General features: G+C 45.1%; 1 protein-coding gene across 8 annotated transcripts in view; it reads left to right on the plus strand.

Moving 5' to 3' along the window:
- TIAM1 (TIAM Rac1 associated GEF 1) overlaps positions 1-21,891 on the plus strand; it is a 464,589-nt gene that overhangs the window by 382,628 nt on the left and 60,070 nt on the right. For all 8 annotated transcript variants that reach the window (XM_070367203.1, XM_070367213.1, XM_070367198.1 and 5 more), the window contains 2 exons: positions 2,202-2,288; positions 7,950-8,174. In XM_070367203.1, the coding sequence (XP_070223304.1) occupies positions 2,202-2,288; positions 7,950-8,174 (312 nt within the window). The remainder of the gene's footprint in view (positions 1-2,201; positions 2,289-7,949; positions 8,175-21,891) is intronic.

Consider the following 21,891-nt stretch of genomic DNA (forward strand, 5'->3'; position numbering starts at 1 on the left):
AGCAGCAGCAGCAGCAGCAGCAGCAGAGATACAATGAAATGATACTCAGCCATGAAAAAGAACGAACTATTTCCATTTGCAGAAACATGGATGGGCCTAGAGAATATTATGCTTAGTGAAATAAGTCAGAGAAAGACAAATACAATATGATATCGCTTATAGGTGGAATCTAAAAGCTAATACAAATGAACACGTATTTGTTACTGTAGGAAATGGTTAAAATTCCCACCTATCCCCCAGTGTGCAGACTGTTGACCTCTTGAAATAGAGACTGCTCCTTGGGCCTCTTGACACCTTTAGTGGTAAAGAAAGAAAGCAACAAATGAATACCTCGGCCTTCTGCTCTGACTCTGATTTAAGGTGACTTGCTGTAGGCTGTCAACACATCACACTCTCTGGACATTGTGTTCATTTTATATTTAATAGAAGAAAATTTGAATTAGAAGTATAGTTAAAAAATCTGATCTCAGCATTTTATAAAATGATAGCATTTGAGAAAGGAAATGCCTGTATTTTAATGGATTCTATTCCTTTCCCTGATATAGTCCTTGATTCTGTATCTATTCTAACAGATAAAAGGAAGAGAAAATCTCTGTTGAAATGCAGATAAATACCACTGTGTTAGGCTAATGTCATTTAAATGGCTCATGTCTAAATTATCTTTATCTGAGTAGAACTTAGTTTTTTGATATTCCTCTCTTTCATTTTGGCTGTGTTGGGTCTTTGTTGCTGTTCGGGTGCTTTCTCTAGTTTTGGAGAGCGGGGCTACTTTCTAGCTGTAATAGACAGGCTTCTCATTGGGTGGCTTCTCTTGTTGCGGAGCACAGGCTCTAGGCAGGCAGCTTTCCACAGTTGTGGCTCCGAGGGTTAGCTCCTTGAGGCATGTGCGATCTTCCCAGAGAAGAGATTGAACCTATGTTCCCGGCATTGCACAGTGGATTCTTAACCACTGGACCCCCGGGGAAGCCCTGAGTGGGACTTCTTGAAGAGTCTTCTGAAAGTTAGAAGTTGCTGTAAGAATGGAATTTAAAATAAGAGACTAAAATAAAGACTCTGGAAAGTCCTCAGGGGTGAGCTTCTCTTGTTCTCTATCCGAGGGAGTTATCGTCCCCTCGTGGGTGATGGTATTTGGAGGTTTTGCCTGCCTGTGGGTATCTATTTCCTGGTTCTGTGAATGGTACCAAAAAAAAAAAAAAAAAAGTGTTCATTTGACACAGTCTTAGAAGTCTCAGTGAATCCCTGGGCCCCAATCCATTAATTAATTATTCTATTTTGTTCTTTGCTTTAAAAAAAAAAAAAAAAAACCACTATATTTTTCTCTGCCTAAGCCTTATTTTTCTCCCAGAGCAGAAACCATGTCTGATATTTACAGTTGCATTAATTCCATTGCCCTTTTAGGATTATCTGGCAAAGTGTTTTATTCTGAGGGAAGGTAGGTTTTGGTTGTGGACTTCCATTGATTGGTCAGAAAGAGTTTTATATGAGAAACAGAAGTGACCAAGGCTTGTAGCAATGGGATTGGGAGCACTTAGAACTTCAGAGCCTTGTTCTGCCTTATTTTTTGAAGGATGTCGCAAAGCCCAAGGTTAATTAACTAACTGAGCTCTGGAAGCCTGGATGAATATAAGATAATCTTATGATCTGACACTAGGAAAATGTGCAGTCCATCAGTTTCAATATGAAAAGGAGTTGTAAAATGTGTTGTTATGTATCCCCGTTTGCAGAATTTTACTAAATTAAAGCAGTGTCCACACAGCACTATATAGGTGATCACACACGGTACAGGTGTTCTGTTCTGACATGTCCTAGGACATAGATTGACTAAAAAAAAAAGGTCAAGGGGACCCAAATGAGATAAGCTAACCGTTTCTCTTGTGTGTGGCAGAGAGAACAGTGAAAAAAAGCAAAACTGTGGCATTAACTATCAAGCAAGGCAAAAAACAAGGTCATTTTTTTCCACTTGAGTTGATAGTTGGTTATATGGAAATAGATGTACTTGGTAATATTAATTTTTATTGTGGCTTCATTTATAGTTGTCTAAAAATACTTTTTTCTGCTTTGTGACACAGTACAAAGGAGGAAAGACTATAACCCCAAACAGTGAGCATGCCAGACTCACCCTGGATTCTCTCTGTCGTTTGCTCCACACTCAGAGGGTCTGAGTGTTAGCTGCTATCTTACCCTGCTGTCTCTGTTCCCAGGGTTTTCACTTTCTTCTGTGGAAGAGGATGGTGTTCGAAGGCTCTACGTGAATAGTGTAAAAGAAACTGGCTTAGCTTCCAAGAAAGGTAAGTTATTAACCATCTTGTCTTGATTGCCTGTCTTCAATTCTCTTTTGGATTTCTCTGGTTGGTGAATGAGAAAGATCAGCTCCAAATGGTCACCTCTGAAGAGTATTTAAGTGTTGTCTCAGTGAAAACACTTCCAGGGAACATGAGTATTTTTCCCATCAGCTCAATTGTGCAAGGAATGTTGCCTTCCAGATTTTAAATCTAATTCTGAGCCCATTTCCATGGGGTTGGTGGGAAATTCCCTTTGAATCAGAAGGGGTTGTCTTTCCCTACCATCTGGGGTGGAATGAAGGTCTTGGGGGTCTGGTTGGAGCTGCTCGGGAAGACCCCTTTGTGTTTTGGTGCCCACTGCTCAAAGCTGACACTGATCTTCACCTTAGCTTGCAAAGCTGCTTCATGTTCTGTTGCTGCCATTCATGGGGGGATCTTTGTAGGAGTTGAGGTCCTCGGGGTTCAGGATCCAGACATCTTGCCCTCCATAGAGAGCTCTTGTCTGCTATACCTGCCTGCCCCTCTACAAGAGCTCCTAGTACTGTCTGTCTAGGCTACTTGTGGAACCCCAGCACTCCATCCTTTTTCTACTGAGAAAATCTTTTCATCCTAGATTTTCTTTTTGGCTTCCTATGTTAGTTTCTTAGGACTACAGGAACAAATTACCACCAACTAGGTGATTCAAAACAACAGAAGTGTATTCTCAGACAGATCAGGAGGCCAGAAGTTTGAAATCAAGGTATTGGCAGGGTTGTTTCCTTCTGAGCCCCTGCAGGAAGAATCTCTTCCATGGTTCTCTCTAGATTCTGCTGGCTGCTAATAGTCCAGGGCATCCTTGGTTTGTAGCTGCATCACTGATTCCTTCTCTGATCTCACAGCGTGGTCTTTCCTGTGTGTCTCCCTGTCTTCAGATGACATTCACCAGTCATTGGGTTTAGGACGAACTCTACTCTAGTATGGCGTCATCCTGACCTCATTACACCTGCAGAGACCCTATTTTCAAATAAGGTCACATTTTGAGTGGACATGACTTTTTGGGGAGACATTCTTGGGCTTCCCTGGTGGCTCAAGTGGTAAAGAATCTGCCTACAATGCAGGAGACCCGGGTTCAATTCCTATGTCAAGTAGATCCTCTGCAGAAGGAAATGGCAACCCACTCTAGGATTCTTGCCTGGAGAATTCCTTGGACAGAGGAACTTGGTGGGCTATACTACATGGGATTGCAAAGAGTCAGAAACGACAGAGTGACTAACTTTCTTTTCGTTTTTTCTTCAAGTTACTGTACTCATTGTAAATGAGTTGGGCAGGTAAGGTAGGGCTTAAACTCCACCTTCATTTCATTCTTCTTGCTATGGAATTTTGGCTTCTTTCAGGCAGTGGCAAATTCACACCCACTGAATGTACAAGTCAGTTCTGCTTGGACGTGATGCCTGTGTCTAGTTCTGCTCAGGGACGGCTGGATGGAGCACCTGGGAACGGATGGAAGGCAGACTGACCTTTCTCCTTCCTTCCACGTGCTGGGGCAGCTTAGTTCTGGGTGTTCAGCTGGCGGGGCCCCTGTGCTGCTGACCTAGCCCTGTGTTGTCAGCATCAGAGAAGTGCTCCCTGCAGTCTTTCTTGGCTCTGCACAGAGATGACAAAGGTGTGACCCATGGGAAATAAAGTCCAAGTAACGTACCCGCCGCTAACTGCCACGGGTGTGACTGTTCCTTCATTTTCCTTCTGTGTTTTCGAGACCAGAGGCAGCCAGTATGGTTCCCTCACTGAGGGTATCTCAGCTAAGAGCAGAGGTGGCGGGGTTTATTCCCCTTTGAACCCCAAACTGATTTTTATCTCTTTCAGCCCTGCAGTGACTGTGCTGGGTGCGGGGGTGGGGAAATACGCCGCCCTGGTTTCAGTCACATCCTGTTTTAGTCCTTTGAATCCAAGAACCCTGGTGGTAGATGAAAACAACGGTTCAGTGCTGCAACCCCCTTGCCCCCTATGACGCTCTTCTCTACAGATGCAAGAGGGATGTCCATTCGTCCACGTGGGTATCAAACCATCCCAGTACCCGGCCTGCAGAAGGCTGTGTTGGGAGAGAGATTTGGGGTTGTGGTGGTTGTTCAATTGTGAAGTTGTGTCCAACTCTTTGTGACCCCAGAGCACGCCAGGCTCCTCTGTCCTTCACTGTCTCCTGGAGTTTGCTCAGCTTCGTGTCCCATGAGTCAGTGATGCTATTGTGGTACTTGGGGTATTTGATGTTGAAGTGTAGCCTCTATGTGAAGGTGATGGAGAGCTAGCCAGTGTTGGAGAGCTCCCGGTGGACCATACAGACTCTGATGATAAAACATCCTTCTCCTTCAGCTTCCATTCTCCATTAAGCCTCCTTCTTTATAGCCAGCCAGAGGAGTTCGTGATATTTGTTGTATTACAGCTGCTAAGTCTTTTCCAAATTTGACCTTTGCAGATCCTTCAACAATTCATTAGAATGTAGAATAAACTCTGGTCATTGCCCTCTGGACACCATCCCGATGCCAGTGTTTCTTAAAATGACCAGAATGTGGTACACACCAAGGGGAGTCTGGTGGCTTGCAGCCTAATTAGAACCGAATATTCTGATCATTCATTGAGCCTACACTTTATTATTGTTAGCCACCATGGGCTTTTGGCCGGGAATGGGCTGATGATTAGTTCCCATATTCCTGCTCTCTCTCTCTCTCACCCTCTGCTCCGTGTTGGATCTCACGTTGAGTGTCCTTGTAGAATTGACTTTGGAAACCAGAGCGTGTTTACACATGTCTCTGTTCATCTTTAGCCTGTTGTTCTGCTCTTGGAATCCTCTGAGGTTGGGATCAGGCATCTTTTATTGCTGCCATCTAAGTGTCTTCCTGATGGCTCCATAAGACAAAGCCTGGCTGAGAAGGCCATGGGCTAGAACTCTCTAGACAGATGGGATATTTCACAGCTTTCACCTGTGGGCAAGTGGGGAATATTTTTGAGTAGGCTCAAAATGAAAAACAAAGTTTTCCTCTTTCTGCTACCAAACATTAATAATAAGAGTTACTGTCTGTTGAATATCTTCAACATGCCAAGTGCAATGTGAGGAGTTCTACATGGATTATTTTGTTGAATCTCAATTAAACTCTTACCAGTATTCTTGCCTGGAGAATGCCCATGGACAGAGGAGCCTGGCGGGCTACAGTCCATGCGGTCGAAAAGAATCGGACATGACTGAGCTGCTAACATAGTTTCTTCAGGAAACAGAACTGTTTTCTGCCACAGTTCTGGAGGACAGAGTCTGAAGCCAGGGTGTCTGCAGCACTGGGGTCCCTGGGAGGCTCTGGGGGTGGGGGCGGGTCGGTGGGTAGGGTCCTTTCTTGCCTTTTCCTTCATCTGGTGTTCGCTGACTTGTGGCAGCATCACTCAGTCTCATTCTCCATCCTCCCCTGACTTTCTCCTCTACTTCCTGTGTCTCTCTTTTGTGTCTGTCCCACAGGATGGTTGTCACTGGGTTTAGGACCCATCAGATAATCCAGCATGGTCTGATCTCAAGAGCTTTTACTGAAATACAGCTGCAGAGATCCTGTTCCCAAATAAGGTCTCATTCCCAGGTTCTGGAACACGGACATACTTTTTCAGGGGGTGCCCTTTAACCCACTATACACTCGTATTCAAACAGTCATACAAACCTAGAAATTCTTTTTTAAAAGTTATTTAAAGAAATCAATTTATTTTTTGGCTGCATGGCTTGTGGGCTTTCGTTCCCCCAACCAGGGATTGAACCTAGACCCTTGGCAGTGAGCGCGTGGCGTCCTAACCACTGGACCACCAGGGAATTCCAGCCAACCTAGCAGTTCATTTTAAAAAACAAAACAAAACTTGCAGATGTTTTTAGTTTTTGTCTTTTCTTGTTTTCCTCCTTATATTACGGCCTCTGATGCCTAACCAAAGGAGTTGTCTCCAAGAGAAGACTTCAAAGATGACAGCTGCCTTTCACATGTGGAAGTTTGGTATTTTCAATTCAAATGTTGTAACGCCAGGATCTTTTGCCTGGAAGTGGAATGGTTAGTCTCCTAGAATTCCACCTCTGGCATGGAGAGAAACTTTCTCATTTCTCTCCCATTGCCTTCTCACCCGTGATGTTTCCTCGAGTATTTTCATGACAGAGGGTTGATTTCAAGTGTTTTGGAAACCTGAGTAAAGCTGACCTTGAGGTGTGACCCGGCGAAGCGGGGAAGTGAGAACTTGTCTGAGGAATCAGAGTGAGACTTGCGGACGCCCGAGGGGCTGTGTGGCTTCGCGTTGGCTGAAGATCATCCTTTGCCTTTGCCCTTCTTCAGTCACTCCCTTTTTACAGATTTGTTTTTCCACATTAGTCTTGAAAATAGAAATCAGCCTCTTTCCTTCTTCTTAGCTGAAAGGACCCCGTGTTTTGTCTCCTGTTCTCCCCTAACCTCTCCCTTTCTCACACGGCTGCAAAGTTCTTTAAATGTCAGGCAGACCTGCCCCGAGTCAATCACAAGTTCCTGTTCTCCAAGGCTGGGCTGCTTCATGGCTACTCCTCTGGGTCCCAAGCTCTGGCAGCCCCCGAGAACGCTTTGCAAAAGTAGCAGAACCTTTCGGGACCTTCAGAAGGCCACTCACCCCAAGGTTCTGATGTCGTTTTATATAAAAGGTGGTGGTGGTTCAGTCCCTCAGTCGTGTCCGACTCTTTGTGACCCCATAGACTGTAGCCCGCCAGGCTCCTCTGCCCATGGAATTCTCCAGGCAAGAATACTGGAGTGGATTGCCATTTCCTCTTCCAGGGGATCTGCCCGATCCAGGAATCGAACCTGAGTCTCTTGCATCTCCTGCATTGGCAGGTGGATTCTTTACCACTAGCACCACCTGGGAAGCCCATATAAAAAGGTGGTTGGGGGGAGGACAGGGTGCGGGGAGCAAATATGATTGCATTTGGTTCTGTAAACTTATCCCTGAATGTGTTTGGAATGAGATGACCTTCAGTGATTGTAGCTGAGGAGACGCCTGCATTTTGTTTCCATAGCAACGATTTTTAGGCTTTAGCTGACTATGCACATGTGTCCATGGTAGACAGGCGTGTACATGGCACATGCATTGCTGAAATCAGGGCGCATTGCCATGTTTCCCCTTGAAATTGTGGGACAGTAGCTAGGATAGAACACATGGGCTTCCCCGGGGGCTCAGATGGTAAAGAATCTGCCTGCTGTGCAGGAGACCCAGGTTTGATCTCTGGGTTGGGAAGATCGCCTGGAGAAGGGCGTGGCAACCCACTCCAGTATTCTTACCCAAAGAATCCCATGGACAGAGGAGCCTGGCGGGCCACAGACCATGGGGTCACAAAGAGTCAGACAGGACTGAGCAGCTAACAGCAGAGCACGTAGATTCAAGAAGGGGTGTGGTTGTTTGGTCGGTGTGTTCAGGGCAGCTCAGGCCTGCTGGGACATCCCAGTCTAGAACCTTCCAGAACCGAAGCCCACGTGGTCACCCGAGGAGCCCCCTGGCACACGCCAGCTTGTGTGCAGCAGCGGCACCTCTACCAGGAGAGCTCGGTGTGCCCTTTAGAAGCGGGGCTCCTCTGCTGCTGCAATCTGATTCGACGCTGCTGCTGCTTTTATGTATGTGTGTGTGTGTGAGATTAAACATTTTTCCATCTCGCGTTGGCAGGCCTGAAGGCGGGAGATGAGATTCTCGAGATCAATAAGCGGGCTGCAGGCACCCTGAACTCCTCTGTGCTCAGAGATTTCCTCACACAGCCGTCCCTGGGCCTCCTGGTGAGGACCTGCCCCGAGCTGGAGGGAGGAGCAGAGCTGCTGGAGAACCCGCCCCATCGGCTGGACGGCCCGGCCGACCTCGGCGAGAGCCCCCTCGCCTTTCTCAGCAGTGACACAGGTATGGCTGTGCCCTGGGGGTGCCCCTCGTGGCTTGCGTCTTTCTGTGGATTTCCTGCGCCTGGCAGGTCCTGTAAGATGCCTGAGGAAGATGATCAGATTACTGAGCTCCCATGTCGAGGTGTAAAGGGGCTGGGAACTTACATGCTGGTGGAATTGCCACTTGGCTGCAATGGAAAGCTCTGTTGTGCTGCTGCTCTTTGTGCTCTGGGGGAAAGATAAGTAGATGGAGGCCACTGTCTCTTGACTGTGGGTGGAGATGTAGAGACGCCGGACTGCCAGGAGTCACTGAACATGCTGGGGCTTTGGTCCTGCCCCTGCTTCCACGGCACCATCTCCTATGTTGCCCCAGTTCTGTCTTTCCTTGTGTGGAAGGGGAGAGGATGTGGACTGAGAAGCCTGGAGTGGAAATATGCCCAGAGCTGGTGTTTGGTCTGCTTTTCCCTGGGGCTCTTCTGACCTCGAGTCTGGAGACGAGCCCTTTGGCAGAAACCCCCTCCCCTGCGCCATCTGCTGTTTTTCCTGTTTATACCTTTCCTTCCTCTCCCTCTGACAACCTTATGCTCACTCTAGAAGGAGCAGCTTGGATGCGACCTGCCCCAGGAAGCCTTCTGGGACCCCCACCAAGCTCCATCCTCTGGCTCCCCAGACATCTTTCATGTGGGCTTTCTTCCTGCAACACTGTTCTTGCTTGCACCTCTCCATCTCCTGAATTTGTTTCCTGGGACTGGGCTTAGAGCTTCTTCATTTTTAGGTGCTCATTCTTGTTCAGCAGGAGAATCTGGGAACAAGCCCACGGATGAATAGATACGGCTCTCGCTTAATCTCGCCGTGATCTGTTCTAGAGCTGGGGTGGCTTTTAGTAAGCTGGGACTGGGGACTTATTTTTAAAAGTTGGGTTAAAAAAGGTCTTCCTTTCCCACCTCTGAGTGTAGGTACTTTGAGTATTCTTGTTTTGCAAAGTCCCTTCTGAAGCTCGGTCGATAAGAATAGATCACACCAGATGCCTGCTGATAGCTCATCCTTTTATCGAGTGGTTCCCTGGGAGAATTTGACAAGTTGAGTCTTGAGAGAATCAATCCCAATCAATTGTAGTACCCATACGCCCATCGTATCTTTAGGAAAGCATTCCAGGGAGCTGTGTACCTTTTTGTTTGTTTAACTGAAATATAGTTGAATTACAGTGTTGCATTACTTAACCACCATACAGCAAAGTGACTCAGATATATATATAGATATATATATGTAGTGTGAGTGCTTAGTCCTGTCCGACTTTTTGTGACCCCATGGACTATATAGCCTGCCAGGCTCCTCTGCCCATGGAATTTTCCAGGCAAGAATACTAGAGTGGGTTGCCATTTCCTACTTCACGGGATCTTCCCAACTCAGGGATTGAACCCATGTCTCCTGCATTGGCAGGCAGATTCTTTACCATTGGGGCCACTTGAGAAACCTAAAGATATAGGAGGCCTGGCGTGCTGCAGTCCATGGGGTCACAAGAGGTGGATATGACTGGGTGACTGAACAACATATGTACATACATATACATATATATACACACACATACATATATAACATATACGTATATATATATTCTTTTTCATATTCTCTTCCATTATGGCTTATCAGAGGGTATGGAATATAGTGCCCTGTGCTCTATAGTAGGACCTTATTGTTTATCCATTCTGCATATGCCCATTTGCATCTGCTAATCTGAAACACCCACTCCTACCCTCTCGCACCCTCCTCCCCTGGTGGAAGATAACCACCAGTCTCTTCTCTGTCCCTGATTTTGTTTCTATTTCGTAGATAGGTTCGTTCATATCGTATTTTAGATTCCACGTATAAGTGGTATCAAATGGTATTTGTTTTTCTCTTTCTGACCAGGGAGCTGTGAATGTTTAAATGATAGGGAATGAATACCACGAAGGCTGTTCTTTTACGTGACCACAAGATGGCAGGCTCAACCCCATAAAACTTGGTTCACAGTGGTTTCTGTAAAATGACCCAAGTGAGGCGTGTTGGGTTACATTAGGTTATTGAAAGGATTTTGTAAGGTCTGGGTGTACATACTACAAATCACAGTGTGTGCTCAACCATTTTTTGGATATTTTCTCCTGTCTCAGTTTTTCCTTGTAGGTTATGGGTATAAATTAAGGGTTGGCAAATTAAGACGCACTGGCCAAATCCAGCCTGTGGCCTCTTTTTATAAATAAAGCTTTATTGGAACACAGTCACACCCATTCATTGATGTTTTGTCTCTGGCTGCTTTCCCATTTCAGTGGCAGATTTGAGTAGTTATGACTGGGATGCATGGTCTGCAAAGCTGAAAATACTATCTGGCCCTTTACAGACCTCTCATATAAAGTGTGAAATTGCTCATGATTTGTTCCTTTAAACACAATCACTGTTTTGATGTATTTCTTTCTTTTGAGAAAAGATTTGTGTGTGTCTCTGTGTTTATGCATATACACAGTTTGTGAAGTTTTAAGACTTTATTAAAATTTTTTTTATTTTAAAGATGTGTTTGTACATAGGTACCTATTTTGAGAATATCTGGGTATATTCTGTGTACATAGCTTTACCCTGTCCACAGCTGACCATACATCCTCCTTTAGACCAGATGCCTTTGAAATCTGTGTGCTAAATATACTGAACCTAATGTTGTTTAAGAATTGATGCATTTGAACTTGTGGTGTTGGAGGAGACTCTTGAGAGTCCCTTGGACCACAAGGAGGTCCAACCAGTCCATCCTAAAGGAGACCAGTCCTGGGTGTTCATTGGAAGGACTGATGTTGAAGCTGAAACTCCAATACTTTGGCCACCTCATGAGAAGAGTTGACTCATTGGAAAAGACCCTGATGGTGGGAGGGATTGAAGGCAGGAGGAGAAGGGGACAACAGAGGATGAGATGGCTGGTTGGCATTACCAACTTGATGGACATGAGTTTGAGTGAACTCCGGGAGTTGGTGATGGACAGGGAGGCCTGGCGTGCTGTGATTCCTGGGGTCGCAAAGAGTCGGAGAGGACTGAGCAACTGAACTGAACTTAATGTTGTTTTAACCCCATTAAAACTTTTTTTATTTTGGAATCATTCTTAGAAGATTTATGTATTTGTTTGTTTCCAAATCATAACTGGGCTTCTCTGGTGGCTCAGACAGTAAAGAATCTGGCTATAATGCAAGAGATCCAGGTCCGATCCCTGGGATGACAAGATCCACTGGAGAAGGAAATGACTGTCCGTTCCAGACTTCTTTCCGGGCGAATCCCATGGACTGAGGAGCCCCGAGGGCTACAGTTCATGGGTCACAAAGAATTGGACAAGACTGAGTGACTAACACACACACACACAGAAATCATGTCTTGGAATCGACATTTAAGTATTTGCTCTTAAGAATTAAGCTGGAAAAAAAAAAAGAATTAAGCTGGTTGCTGAATGTTCCCTGTTGACTGTGACATGCTTCTGTCCTTATACTTTAACATTCTAGTGTAGTTCTTTGTTCTTTTAATCACTTCACCTTTTACTATTTTGTAGTGATCAAAAACCCTTCAGAATCAAGTGTGCTTGGTCAAGTTAGATAATCAACCTGGTTCAGAAATACAGCGTGAAGGTAAAGTCACAGTGTGGGTTTCCTGGATGTTTTCTAAGTTGGTTTCAACATTATTAAGTTCCAGAAGCATTCTCAAACGTTCTCAGCAGCTGCAGCTCCATCCCCGTGGCCAGAGGGAAGCAAGACACTCAGCCCCCAACCTGGGTCCCAGCCTGTTTGCTTTCTGGTTGTTACCATTTCCTTGTCTGCATTTAACAGTGGAAGATAAAAGAGGGGGCGAGTAAACAGGATAAAACAACCTGAAAGATGGTCCGCAATGAAGTAGAGATAAAGCAGTGTCCACAGACAGCTGCAGTGACTATAGAAAACAACGGAGAAACTGTGGACTATAGCCTTAGTCTAAATTGAGAAGTAACTAAAAATAAGAAGCATCCTGAGTGACAGAGTTGAGATGTGATGTGGAGACCATTTTAGGGTGGTCATAGGGAATGTGAGGCCACGTGGACAGAGGGCCTGGCCGTGTCCGCAGGCACCCCGGCTGGCGCCTATCTGCAGGAGGTTTTACCTGGTGAATCGCCCCTTGTAGCAGGTCCAAGTCTGCAAGCTTGGCCCTGATCCTGCCCTGAGAATTCTGATGGAAAGATGTGATTAACTTTCAGGGCTGGATTCTTTGTGAAGCCTTTTTCATGGAGAGGTTTGTTTCCTTGATGTAGAAACCTCACTGCCTAATGGCTTAAGTGGGCTGTGGAACCAGGTTCCTTGGGAATGAGTCCCGTGTTGATCTTTATTAGCTTTGAACAGATTATGGTTAATCTGTGCCCCGTGACCTCGTGCCTGCAGTTGGGATCATACCACGCTACTATCAAATGAGGCTATTGTGAGGAATGATTGAGTAATTAAAGTGTTCAGAATAAGTCCTAGGAGGTGCTCAGTGAATACGCTTTCAAAGCACAGTGTCTTAATGGTGACGGGAAGGTTCTCTGACTTGTAACCAGGGGCTGCTGGGTGTTATTCTCCTCAGTACTCTACTCCACTTCTGTCTACACCAGGATATTGTCTGAGAACTAAGTTTATGAAGTATACTTAAAGCAGTTTCCTTCCCTGGGTAGAAAGAAGTAGATTCTACTGTCTAGATGCTGAGACCGCAGGGCCTCTTTTCAGAAATAGTGATTCCCTTGGTCTGGGGCAGGGCTTGGGTATGCATTTGTTAGGGTGTGTGGTTGCTTAAAAACTCTCAGGTGGTTCTAATGTGCCGTCAAGATGGGAGGTTACTCTCTTAGGTCACCAGCTCTCTCCTTGGTTCTTGGTCCTGTTTTTTGTCTGCGTGAAATGGTAAGATGATGGGAATGTTACGGCCCCATGCAGACCATAACTGGGGTGTTTGTGGATAACTTTCTGTTGTCTGCTTCGTTGAGATTTTTGTAATGACAACCTGCTAGGTGATCTTCTTTATCCTCCCCTTCCTCAGTATGGGAAGAACACTTCCCGGTATGGGTTGCTGTGTTGGTTTGGAATGTCAGGGACTGGAAAATAGATTCCATCCTTGGGGTTCCCTCTAAGACTCAGTTTTCATTCTTGGCCATTGGCCATCCATGTGTCCTTGTGGAAATCTGCCTGGGGCTATTCTTCATCTTTTTTTTTCAACAGTTGTTTAGGTCCATACCGGTATGAAAATGGGGGAAGGAGGTCCAGACAGAAAGCTTGTTGCTTCAGTGGCTCTTGTTTTAGAAAGAGCCTTGAAGTGAAGGGGAAGCTGGCATGCTGCTACTGCTAAGTCGCTCTGTCGTGTCCAACTCTGTGCGACCCCATAGACGGCAGCCCACCAGGCTCCCCCATCCCTGGGATTCTCCAGGCAAGAACACTGGAGTGGGTTGCCATTTCCATAGGAAGTTGCAAAACTTTAGTTTCTTTAAGCGTCCCAGAAAGTCTCTCTCATGCTCCTGTGTGATTTATTTTGAATTATGATCTCATCTGGTGCTGCTGCCATTTCAGACCAGAAAATTCTTTGTTGTGGTGGGCTGTTCTCAGCCTTGACATTAGCAGTTTTCCAACAAACCACTCTCAGCTAGTCCTTATAACCCTCTTTCCCAAATTGTGTCAATCGAAAATAATCTTCAGACATTGCTAAATGTTCTCTCAGGGTGAAATTTTTCCAGGTGAAACCACTGGCCTGGTTTATTAGAATGTAAACCTTTACTCCTCAGTTAGCGAAGTATTATATGAACATCAATGTAGGAAAGCAAATCTAATCTAAAATAATTTTTGAAATAACTTTGATAAAACAAAAGCCCCTGATATCATGCCAGCTATAAGAATTATAATTCAGAGGGCATCCATGATGTCTTTCCAGGACTTCAAAATGTCTGTCTCTCTTACTTTAAGTTCTGTGCTTAAGGGTCAAGTACATTTGAGTTTTGTGATGGAGGCAGCTTGGCTTTATCATCCCTAAAATTCACTTGACCAGTTGGCATAAAACAGGTGCCCTTGCTTAGATCAGCAAATAGTTTATGATATTACAATGAAGGGCTTCCCTGGGGTCTCAATGGTAAAGAATCTGCCTGCCAAAGCAGGAGACACGGGTTCAAGCCCTGGGTCAGGAAGATCTCCTGGAGAAGGAAATGGCAACCCACTCCAGTATTCTTGCCTGAGGAATCCCATACACAGAGGTGTCTGGCAGACTACAGTCCGTGGGATCACAAAGCATCAGACACTACTAAGCGACTAATCAACAGTTATGATGAAAGCTCAGTGAACTAACAGTGTTCGTGTCCGACCCTTTGTGACCCCATAGACTTCATGAAGCCCACCAGGCTCCTCTGTCCATGGGATTCTCCAGGCAAGAATATTGAAGTGGGCTGCCATTGCTTCTAATTTGAAAAATGGTCTTTCCAGAAGTTGAGCTGGGTGGGTTAAGTGGCTTGGCCCACCCTAGCCCCTACCTGTTAAAGGCAGTTGGGGTGAGCCTTGGGTTTGGAGAGTCAGCCCCCTGGATCTGATGCTGAGTGGAAAGATGGCCATCTGTGGTGGGCACTGGGAGCCCACCTGCAGGAAGTAGATTAAGCAGCCTTTGCTGTAACAGGAAAGGCTTCTGTGATAGCCAGGAGAGTCACGGCATCTTGGTCAGAGTGGAGGAAGCCGTTAGCCTTCTTTGATTTGCTCAGCAGTGCAAACCTGTGCCCGTGAAGTGCAAGGTTGTTTCTGGTTGACGTTCCACACACATTGTCTGCAGCTCCATTCTGCAGACAGCCGGGAGGGAGGCGCGACACAGCGAGAGGAGCCGCCCAGACTTGTCTTCCTGCGGGCGGGCAGGGTCTGTTCTCAGACTCACAGATAGCCAGGTGCGCGTGGCCTTCAAGATGTCTGCTGGGAAAATGTGGAACCGTGTGCGCTTTGTAAACTGCCGTGTGCGATGCTTACTGTCACCCAGCACAGGTCCCGCTCCCGAGTGCCCTGCTGGGGAAACCCCAGCGCCTGGTCCTGCCTTCCGGCTGGTGCTGATTAATGACACCATCAAGCCCTGTGTGTGGAAAAACAGTGTTGCTTCGGAGATGAAAAGCCTCCATTTGTATTATTTTAAAGAACGTTAGTGGATTATATTATATATTCTGAATATATTCTGAATATTATATATATTCTGAATATATATTATATATTCACAACAAGCTGATAAGATTGGGAAGAACTATATGTACAGATTTTATGGATTAAAAAACTGTTCTGTGTAGAGAAACAGACTCTGGGATTTTGTGAAATGTGGTTGGAAAGAACTTGTCTTTCAGTTAAAATTGTAGTGTTTTTCCTCCCCTGCCCCCTATAGAGTATATATAGCTCTCCTGAGGGTTCTTTTTTTTTCCTTTATAATTGTTTTGATTTTATTTTCTTAGCTTGGGGGAGGGGTGAGTGTTTATATTGATCTTATATATTATGAGTGTTTTTATGGAGTTCTTATATGACAGTAAAATGGCTGAAAAGCAAAGCAAAATCATAGCCTAAGGATTGGGTTCCAGCTCAGTCTCTTTCCTCTGTTTGTGTGTGTGTGTGTGTGTGTGTGCGTGCGTGTGCATGCACACACGCACATTTAGTCACATCTGACTCTGCGACCCGTGGACTGTAGCCCACCAGGCTTCTCCATCCATGGAAATATCCAGCCAAGAATACTGGACTGTGTTGCCATTTCCCCTCCAGGGGATCTTCCCAACCCAGGGATAGAACCCATGTCTGCTGCATTGGGAAGCCCCAGTATCTTTACTGGCCGTGTCTAACCTTTCCTTTTTCCCTTCCCCTCAGTTGTTTTTCACTCAGAGATTGAAACCCAGGTGTTAATAAAGACCTTTAAAAAGTCAGTTATGATTGGTTTTTCTTGGGAAATGTTTGGAGTATCTCTTAGTTTAACAAACATTGTTAATATATCTCATAAGGCAAAGATCTTTTTTGCCTTCCTCTGTTAAGTTCTAATGGGCTTGAATGGAACCTGAGTGAATGTACCTCATCCGAGTAAAGAGATTAATCAAAATGTAAGCTTACGTGCATGTGTTTGTACTTCTCCGAACCTCATTGTTTTCTATCCTGATAATGGTGAGTGGGACGTGCTAGCGGCAAAGGTTTCCTTGGTTACAGAAACAGTCCCATTATGATGTGAAAATAATTTTAAGAAGCAGAGAAATGATCACATCTGTTCACAACATTAAATGTTATTTATGGCAGCTTTTGTGATGGCCTATGGGTTCTGTCCTGCTGGGCTCGGCTCTGCCCTGAGGTTCCCCATTCTCTGAGGCCGCCCTGTGCTTGGTCACTCAGTCGTGTCCAACTCTCGTAGCCCGCCAGGCTCCTCTGTCCATGGGATTCTCCAGGCAAGAGTACTGGAGTGGGCTGCCGTGGCCTGCTCCAGGGGTTCTGCCCGGCCCAGATCTCCTGCATTGCAGGCGGATTCTTTACCGAGCCACCCGCCCTGCTTATCCTGTTTTTAAAAATTGGGGTGTAATGGATGTATAACATTAGTTTCAGGAGTAGAACATAATGATTCTATGTTTGTATGTATTGCTATATGATCTGCACTGTGTCTAGTTAACATCCACCAGGACACATACTTTTTGTTTTTTCCTGATGGTGAGAACTTTTGAGGTTTACTTTCTTCAAATACAATACAGTATTATTAATTAGTGTGTGTGTGTGTGTGTGTGTGTGTGTGTGTGTGTATGGCTTCCCAGCTGGCTCAGCAGTAAAGAATTCGCCTGCAATACGGGAGACGCAGGTTCCATCCCTGGGTCCAAAAGATCCCCTGAAGAAGGAGGTGGCAACCCACTCCAGTACTCTCGCCTGAGAAATCCCGCAGACAGAGGAGCCCGGCGGGCTGCAGGCCATGGGGTTCACAAAGAGTTGTACATGACTTTGTGACTAGACAGCAACAAATGTTGTACGTCTCCATGATTTATTTATTTTATAACTGTACATTTTTACCTTTTTACCCGTTTTACCTACCTGCCCCACCACCCCCTACCTCTGGCAGTCTCCAGTCTGTTCTCTGTGTCCGTGAGGGCTTTTGCCGTGTTTTTAGATTCTACATATAAGTGAGATCGTACAGTATTTTCTTTCTCTGACTTATTTCACTTAGCATAATGCCCTCAAGGTCCATCCATGTTGTTAGATATAGTAGATTTCCTTTGGTTTTTAGGTCGGTTCAGTTCCGTTGCTCAGTCGTGTCTGACTCTGCCACCCCATGGACTGCAGCACGCCAGGCTTCCCTGTCCACCACCAACTCCTGAAGCTTGCTGAAACTCATGTCCATCGAGTCGGTGATGCCATTCAACCGTCTCATCCTCTGTCGTCCTTTGGTTTTATAGCTGAATAATTCTCCATTGCCTACCCCCGCTCATCCTCTGTCCCTTTAGTTCTGGCCCTGTTCCGTCTCTGGTTCCAGGTATCACTGGCACCTCCTTTGTGCCACGTAGTGATGTGCTGGGTGCTGGGAAGAATGGAGTTGGGACAGGCAGTTCCTGTTCTTCTTGCTTCCTCGACTTGTTCTTAGCCTGTCTTCAGTTCTCTGAGCTGTCTGCATGTGCACTGGTGAGTAAATGGGGACAAAGAAAATAATTCCTTCAGTGTCTGTCGTTAGAGGAAAAGTCTCTTGTGGTGAAGGAAGCTAGAGTAGGAAGTTGCAAAATTCTGTTTGTATAGGGTTGCGTAGAAACTCAACAATGGTGTTCTATAAACTCTTCCCCTGGGAGGTGTTCACAGAAAGCCTTGAAGTGTGGGAGCAAGAACGTGGCTTTTCCTGGTTTAATTCCCTGTTCCTGCCATGCTGGTATCTCTCTTCAGCTCTCTTAAAGGGCACCACTGTCAATTCCTGCCTCTCTGGCTTTCTTTGATGACTTAAGTTCCGCTAACCACGTATTGGTCATCCACTACCTTGTAACAAACCACGGGAAACCACCATTTAATTTGCTCACTGCTGGGCCGGGCTCAGCTGGGTGCTTGGTCTGCGCTCCTTGCCTCAGTCAGTCTCGTTGGCTGTGCCATTTGGGCTTGACTGGGACTGAGTTAAGCTGGCCTTTCTCACGTATTTGGTGATTGGCTGGCTGGACCCCTCTTTCTTTGAGGTCTTTCATTCTCAAGAGGCTACCTTGGGGGTTTTATCATATGATGGTCCAGCATTCCTGGAGGATCAGACCCCAAACTGTAAAGCCACATGAGACCTTAGCTCAGAATTCACATATCACCACTTGGGTCACATGCTGCTGTTCAAATCAAGTCACAGTTCAGTTCAGTCGCTCGGTCGTGTCCGACTCTTTGCGACCCCATGAATCACACACGCCAGGCCTCCCTGTCCATCACCAACTCCCAGAGTTCACTCAGACTCACGTCCATCGAGTCAGTGATGCCATACAGCCATCTCATCCTCTGTCGTCCCCTTCTCCTGCCCCCAATCCCTCCCAGCATCAGAGTCTTTTCCAATGAGTCAACTCTTCGCATGAGGTGGCCAAAGTACTGGAGTTTCAGCTTTAGCATCATTCCTTCCAAAGAAATCCCAGAGCTGATCTCCTTCAGAATGGACTGGTTGGATCTCCTTGCAGTCCAAGGGACTCTCAAGAGTCTTCTCCAACACCACAGTTCAAAACCATCAATTCTTCGGTGCTCAGTTTTCTTCACAGTCCAACTCTTACATCCATACATGACCACAGGAAAAACCATAGCCTTGACTAGACGGACCTTTGTTGGCAAAGTAATGTATGTCTCAGCTTTTGAATATGCTATCTAGGTTGGTCATAACTTTTCTTCCAAGGAGTAAGCGTCTTTTAATTTCATGGCTGCAGTCACCATCTGCAGTGATTTTGGAGCCCCCCAAAAATAAAGTCTGACACTGTTTCCACTGTTTCCCCATCTATCAGGTCACAAGAGCAGCCCAAATTCATGGGGTGTGGAGACAGACACAGAGATCCATGCTTACAGGAGCAGGAAGAATCATCACTGTCATCTTTGCTGCCTTTTCTCTGTCTCTCCTCTTTTATTAATTTTTATCTTCAGTTAAGGGCAGAAGCAGAGCCAACGGGGTGAAAAAAGAATATATGTTTTAGAATCAGATAGACCCACACTTATTGATTCATAGGACTTCTTTTATATTCTAGATATTCATACTTTTGCCAGTTATACGAGTTGAAGATAACTTTTCTCGGTCTGCAGTGTATCTTGTTGCCCTCGTGTTGCCTTTTGACAAAGGAAAGTTTTTAATTTTAGTAAAATCTGATTTTCTGTTTCCTAGGATTTGTGCTTTTTTCTCTCTTGTTTAAGAAATCCTTCTCTCTCTCCCCTGGGTAACAAACATTTTCTTCTGTTATTTCCTGCTGAAAGATTTATATTTTGAACTTTTCCCTTTCTGGTTTATACTTCCCTGGCACTGATTCTTGTGAATGATGGGAGTTAGGGTCCAGCTTTTTGTTTCCCCATGTGGGTAGTCATTATCAAATGTTCCATTCTTTTCCCCCGGATCTGCAGTGCCACATCTGCTGTGCATCACACTTCCACACATGGGTGGGGCTGTTTCTGGGACTCTCTGTTCTGTTAGCCTGTCTTCTTGCTAATTCTGCACTGCTTTGTATTACTGTTAACTTTAAATGCATGCTGATATCTGGAAGGGGAAGTACCCCAGTCTCGCTTTTTCTTTCCCCGCCGCACCCCTCTAAAACTGTCTTTGGTATTACTGGCCTTTTGCTCGTTCATAGCAAATTTTGTTCCAGAAATAATGCTGCCAGTGTGGTCTGTCTGAATTCAGATCCCTCGCTATTTGTTGAGATTTATATTATAGCCTCATATGTGGCCTGCTTGCCTACATTGCTAATCCTTGGAAAAAACATGCATCCTCAAATTCTTGTGCGTAGGGTTTAAAATACACTCGTGGGTCAGGCTCAATAATTCTTGATGTTTACCTCTTCTGTAGTCTGACTAAATCTATTTTGTCTGGCATTTGAAGAGCATTCTTTACGTTTGCCTGATTTTCTACCCCGATACTTTCAGTCTTCTTTGTCTTTTTTGTTTAGTCTATTTCTTATGTATAGCATGTAGGTGAGGCTTTGTGTGACGTTATTTTGGTTTTTATCTAAACATGAAGTTTAATATTGCATTTAGTCTACATCACATTTATTTAGAAGATCCACATATCTTGGCTCGTTTCTCTCATCATATTTTGCTATCTTGACCTCGTTTATCCTTCCTGCCCTTTCTAGTCCTCTTCTGGGTTGAATTTCTAAATTCCACTTTCCCCTTTCAACTTACACAATCTAATTATATTCTATTCAGTGGTTGCCCTTAATTTTTTTTTTTTGCCCTTAAAATTTTAACGTCTCCTGAAGTATAAAAGGATCGTGAAATGATTTAAGTACAGTCACCCACCATGGCTTGAGTTTCATCTTGTGTTTTTGGAACAAATGCCTTTTGCATGTGTGCATGAAGTGTCGTGACTTGCCTGTTTGTGTTGTGTTGTTCAGCCGCTCAGTCGTGTCCAGCTCCTTGTGACCCTGCAGCAGCAGCACCCCAGGCCTCCCTGTCCTTCACCATCTCCTGGAGCTTGTCCTGTGTGTATATCAGCTCTTATTTATCATCTCACCTTGTCTACCAGATTATGCATGTGTGTGTATACATATTTTCCCACCCAAAATACATCCTTTAGAGAATTTTTTTAGGAAAGTTCTGTATTACTAAGCTTTCTCACTCTTTGTCAAATGTTTCTTATTGTAAATTTTTCTTCTTGAACACTATTTTGACTTGATATTATGTCAGTCTTGTGTTGACAGTTTGAGAATTTGAGGATGTCTGTGCTTTAGTGAGGTAATGTCTTCAAATAGGCCTTTCAAACGTCTTTCTTAAGCTTTTATTCTTATCCATTGAGTGCTTAATTTCACTGTTTACAGCTCTCATTTCTAAAAATTTTACAAATTTACCTAATCTTTTTTGAAAGTCTCTCTTTTGTTGTTCCTTTTTCTTTTTTTTTGCAGCATACTCATTTGACAATCTGATATTTACGGTATTATTCCTAGGAAATCTCCTTCTGCCTGTTGTGGCTGCTGTGTCTCCATCATGGGGAGCTGGTTCTCCTTGTATTGTATAATGATGGATTGTGGTTCTTGTTGGACCAAGCTTATGCCTGACCATTAATATGAAACCATCATTAAGGGTGATTCCCTCCAGAACAGACTTGTTTCTTGCCTTCTGCCAGAGGCCCTTGGAATACAAATTTAGAGAAACTTTAAGGCAGTTTTTCATCTTGAGTATCACGTACTGAATGTTTGTGTTCTGCCAGATTTCCTACATTGAAGTCCTAACCCACAACGGGAGGTTTATTAGGAGTTGGGGGCCGTTGGGAGGTAATTAGGTTCAGATGAAGTTACCGGCTGGGGCTCCCATAATGGGATTAGTGTCCTTGTAAGAAGAGGAAGAGAGACCAGGGTTCACCCCTCTCACCTTGCACACACAAGGAGAGGTCGTGTGGGTACCAGGGAGGTGGCAGCCATCTGCCAGCCAGGGGAAGGGCCTCACCCTGGAAGGAATGCATTGGCACCCTGATCTTTGACTTCCAGTCTCTAGAACTGAGACAAATAACTGTCTGTTGTTTAAGCCCCCCAGTCTGCGGTCTTAATTTCACCAGCCCGAGTAGACGAAGATGTCGGAGTCTCCAGA

The sequence above is a fragment of the Bos mutus genome, chromosome 1, assembly GCF_027580195.1.
Source record: "Bos mutus isolate GX-2022 chromosome 1, NWIPB_WYAK_1.1, whole genome shotgun sequence".
Taxonomy (NCBI): Eukaryota; Metazoa; Chordata; class Mammalia; order Artiodactyla; family Bovidae; genus Bos; species Bos mutus.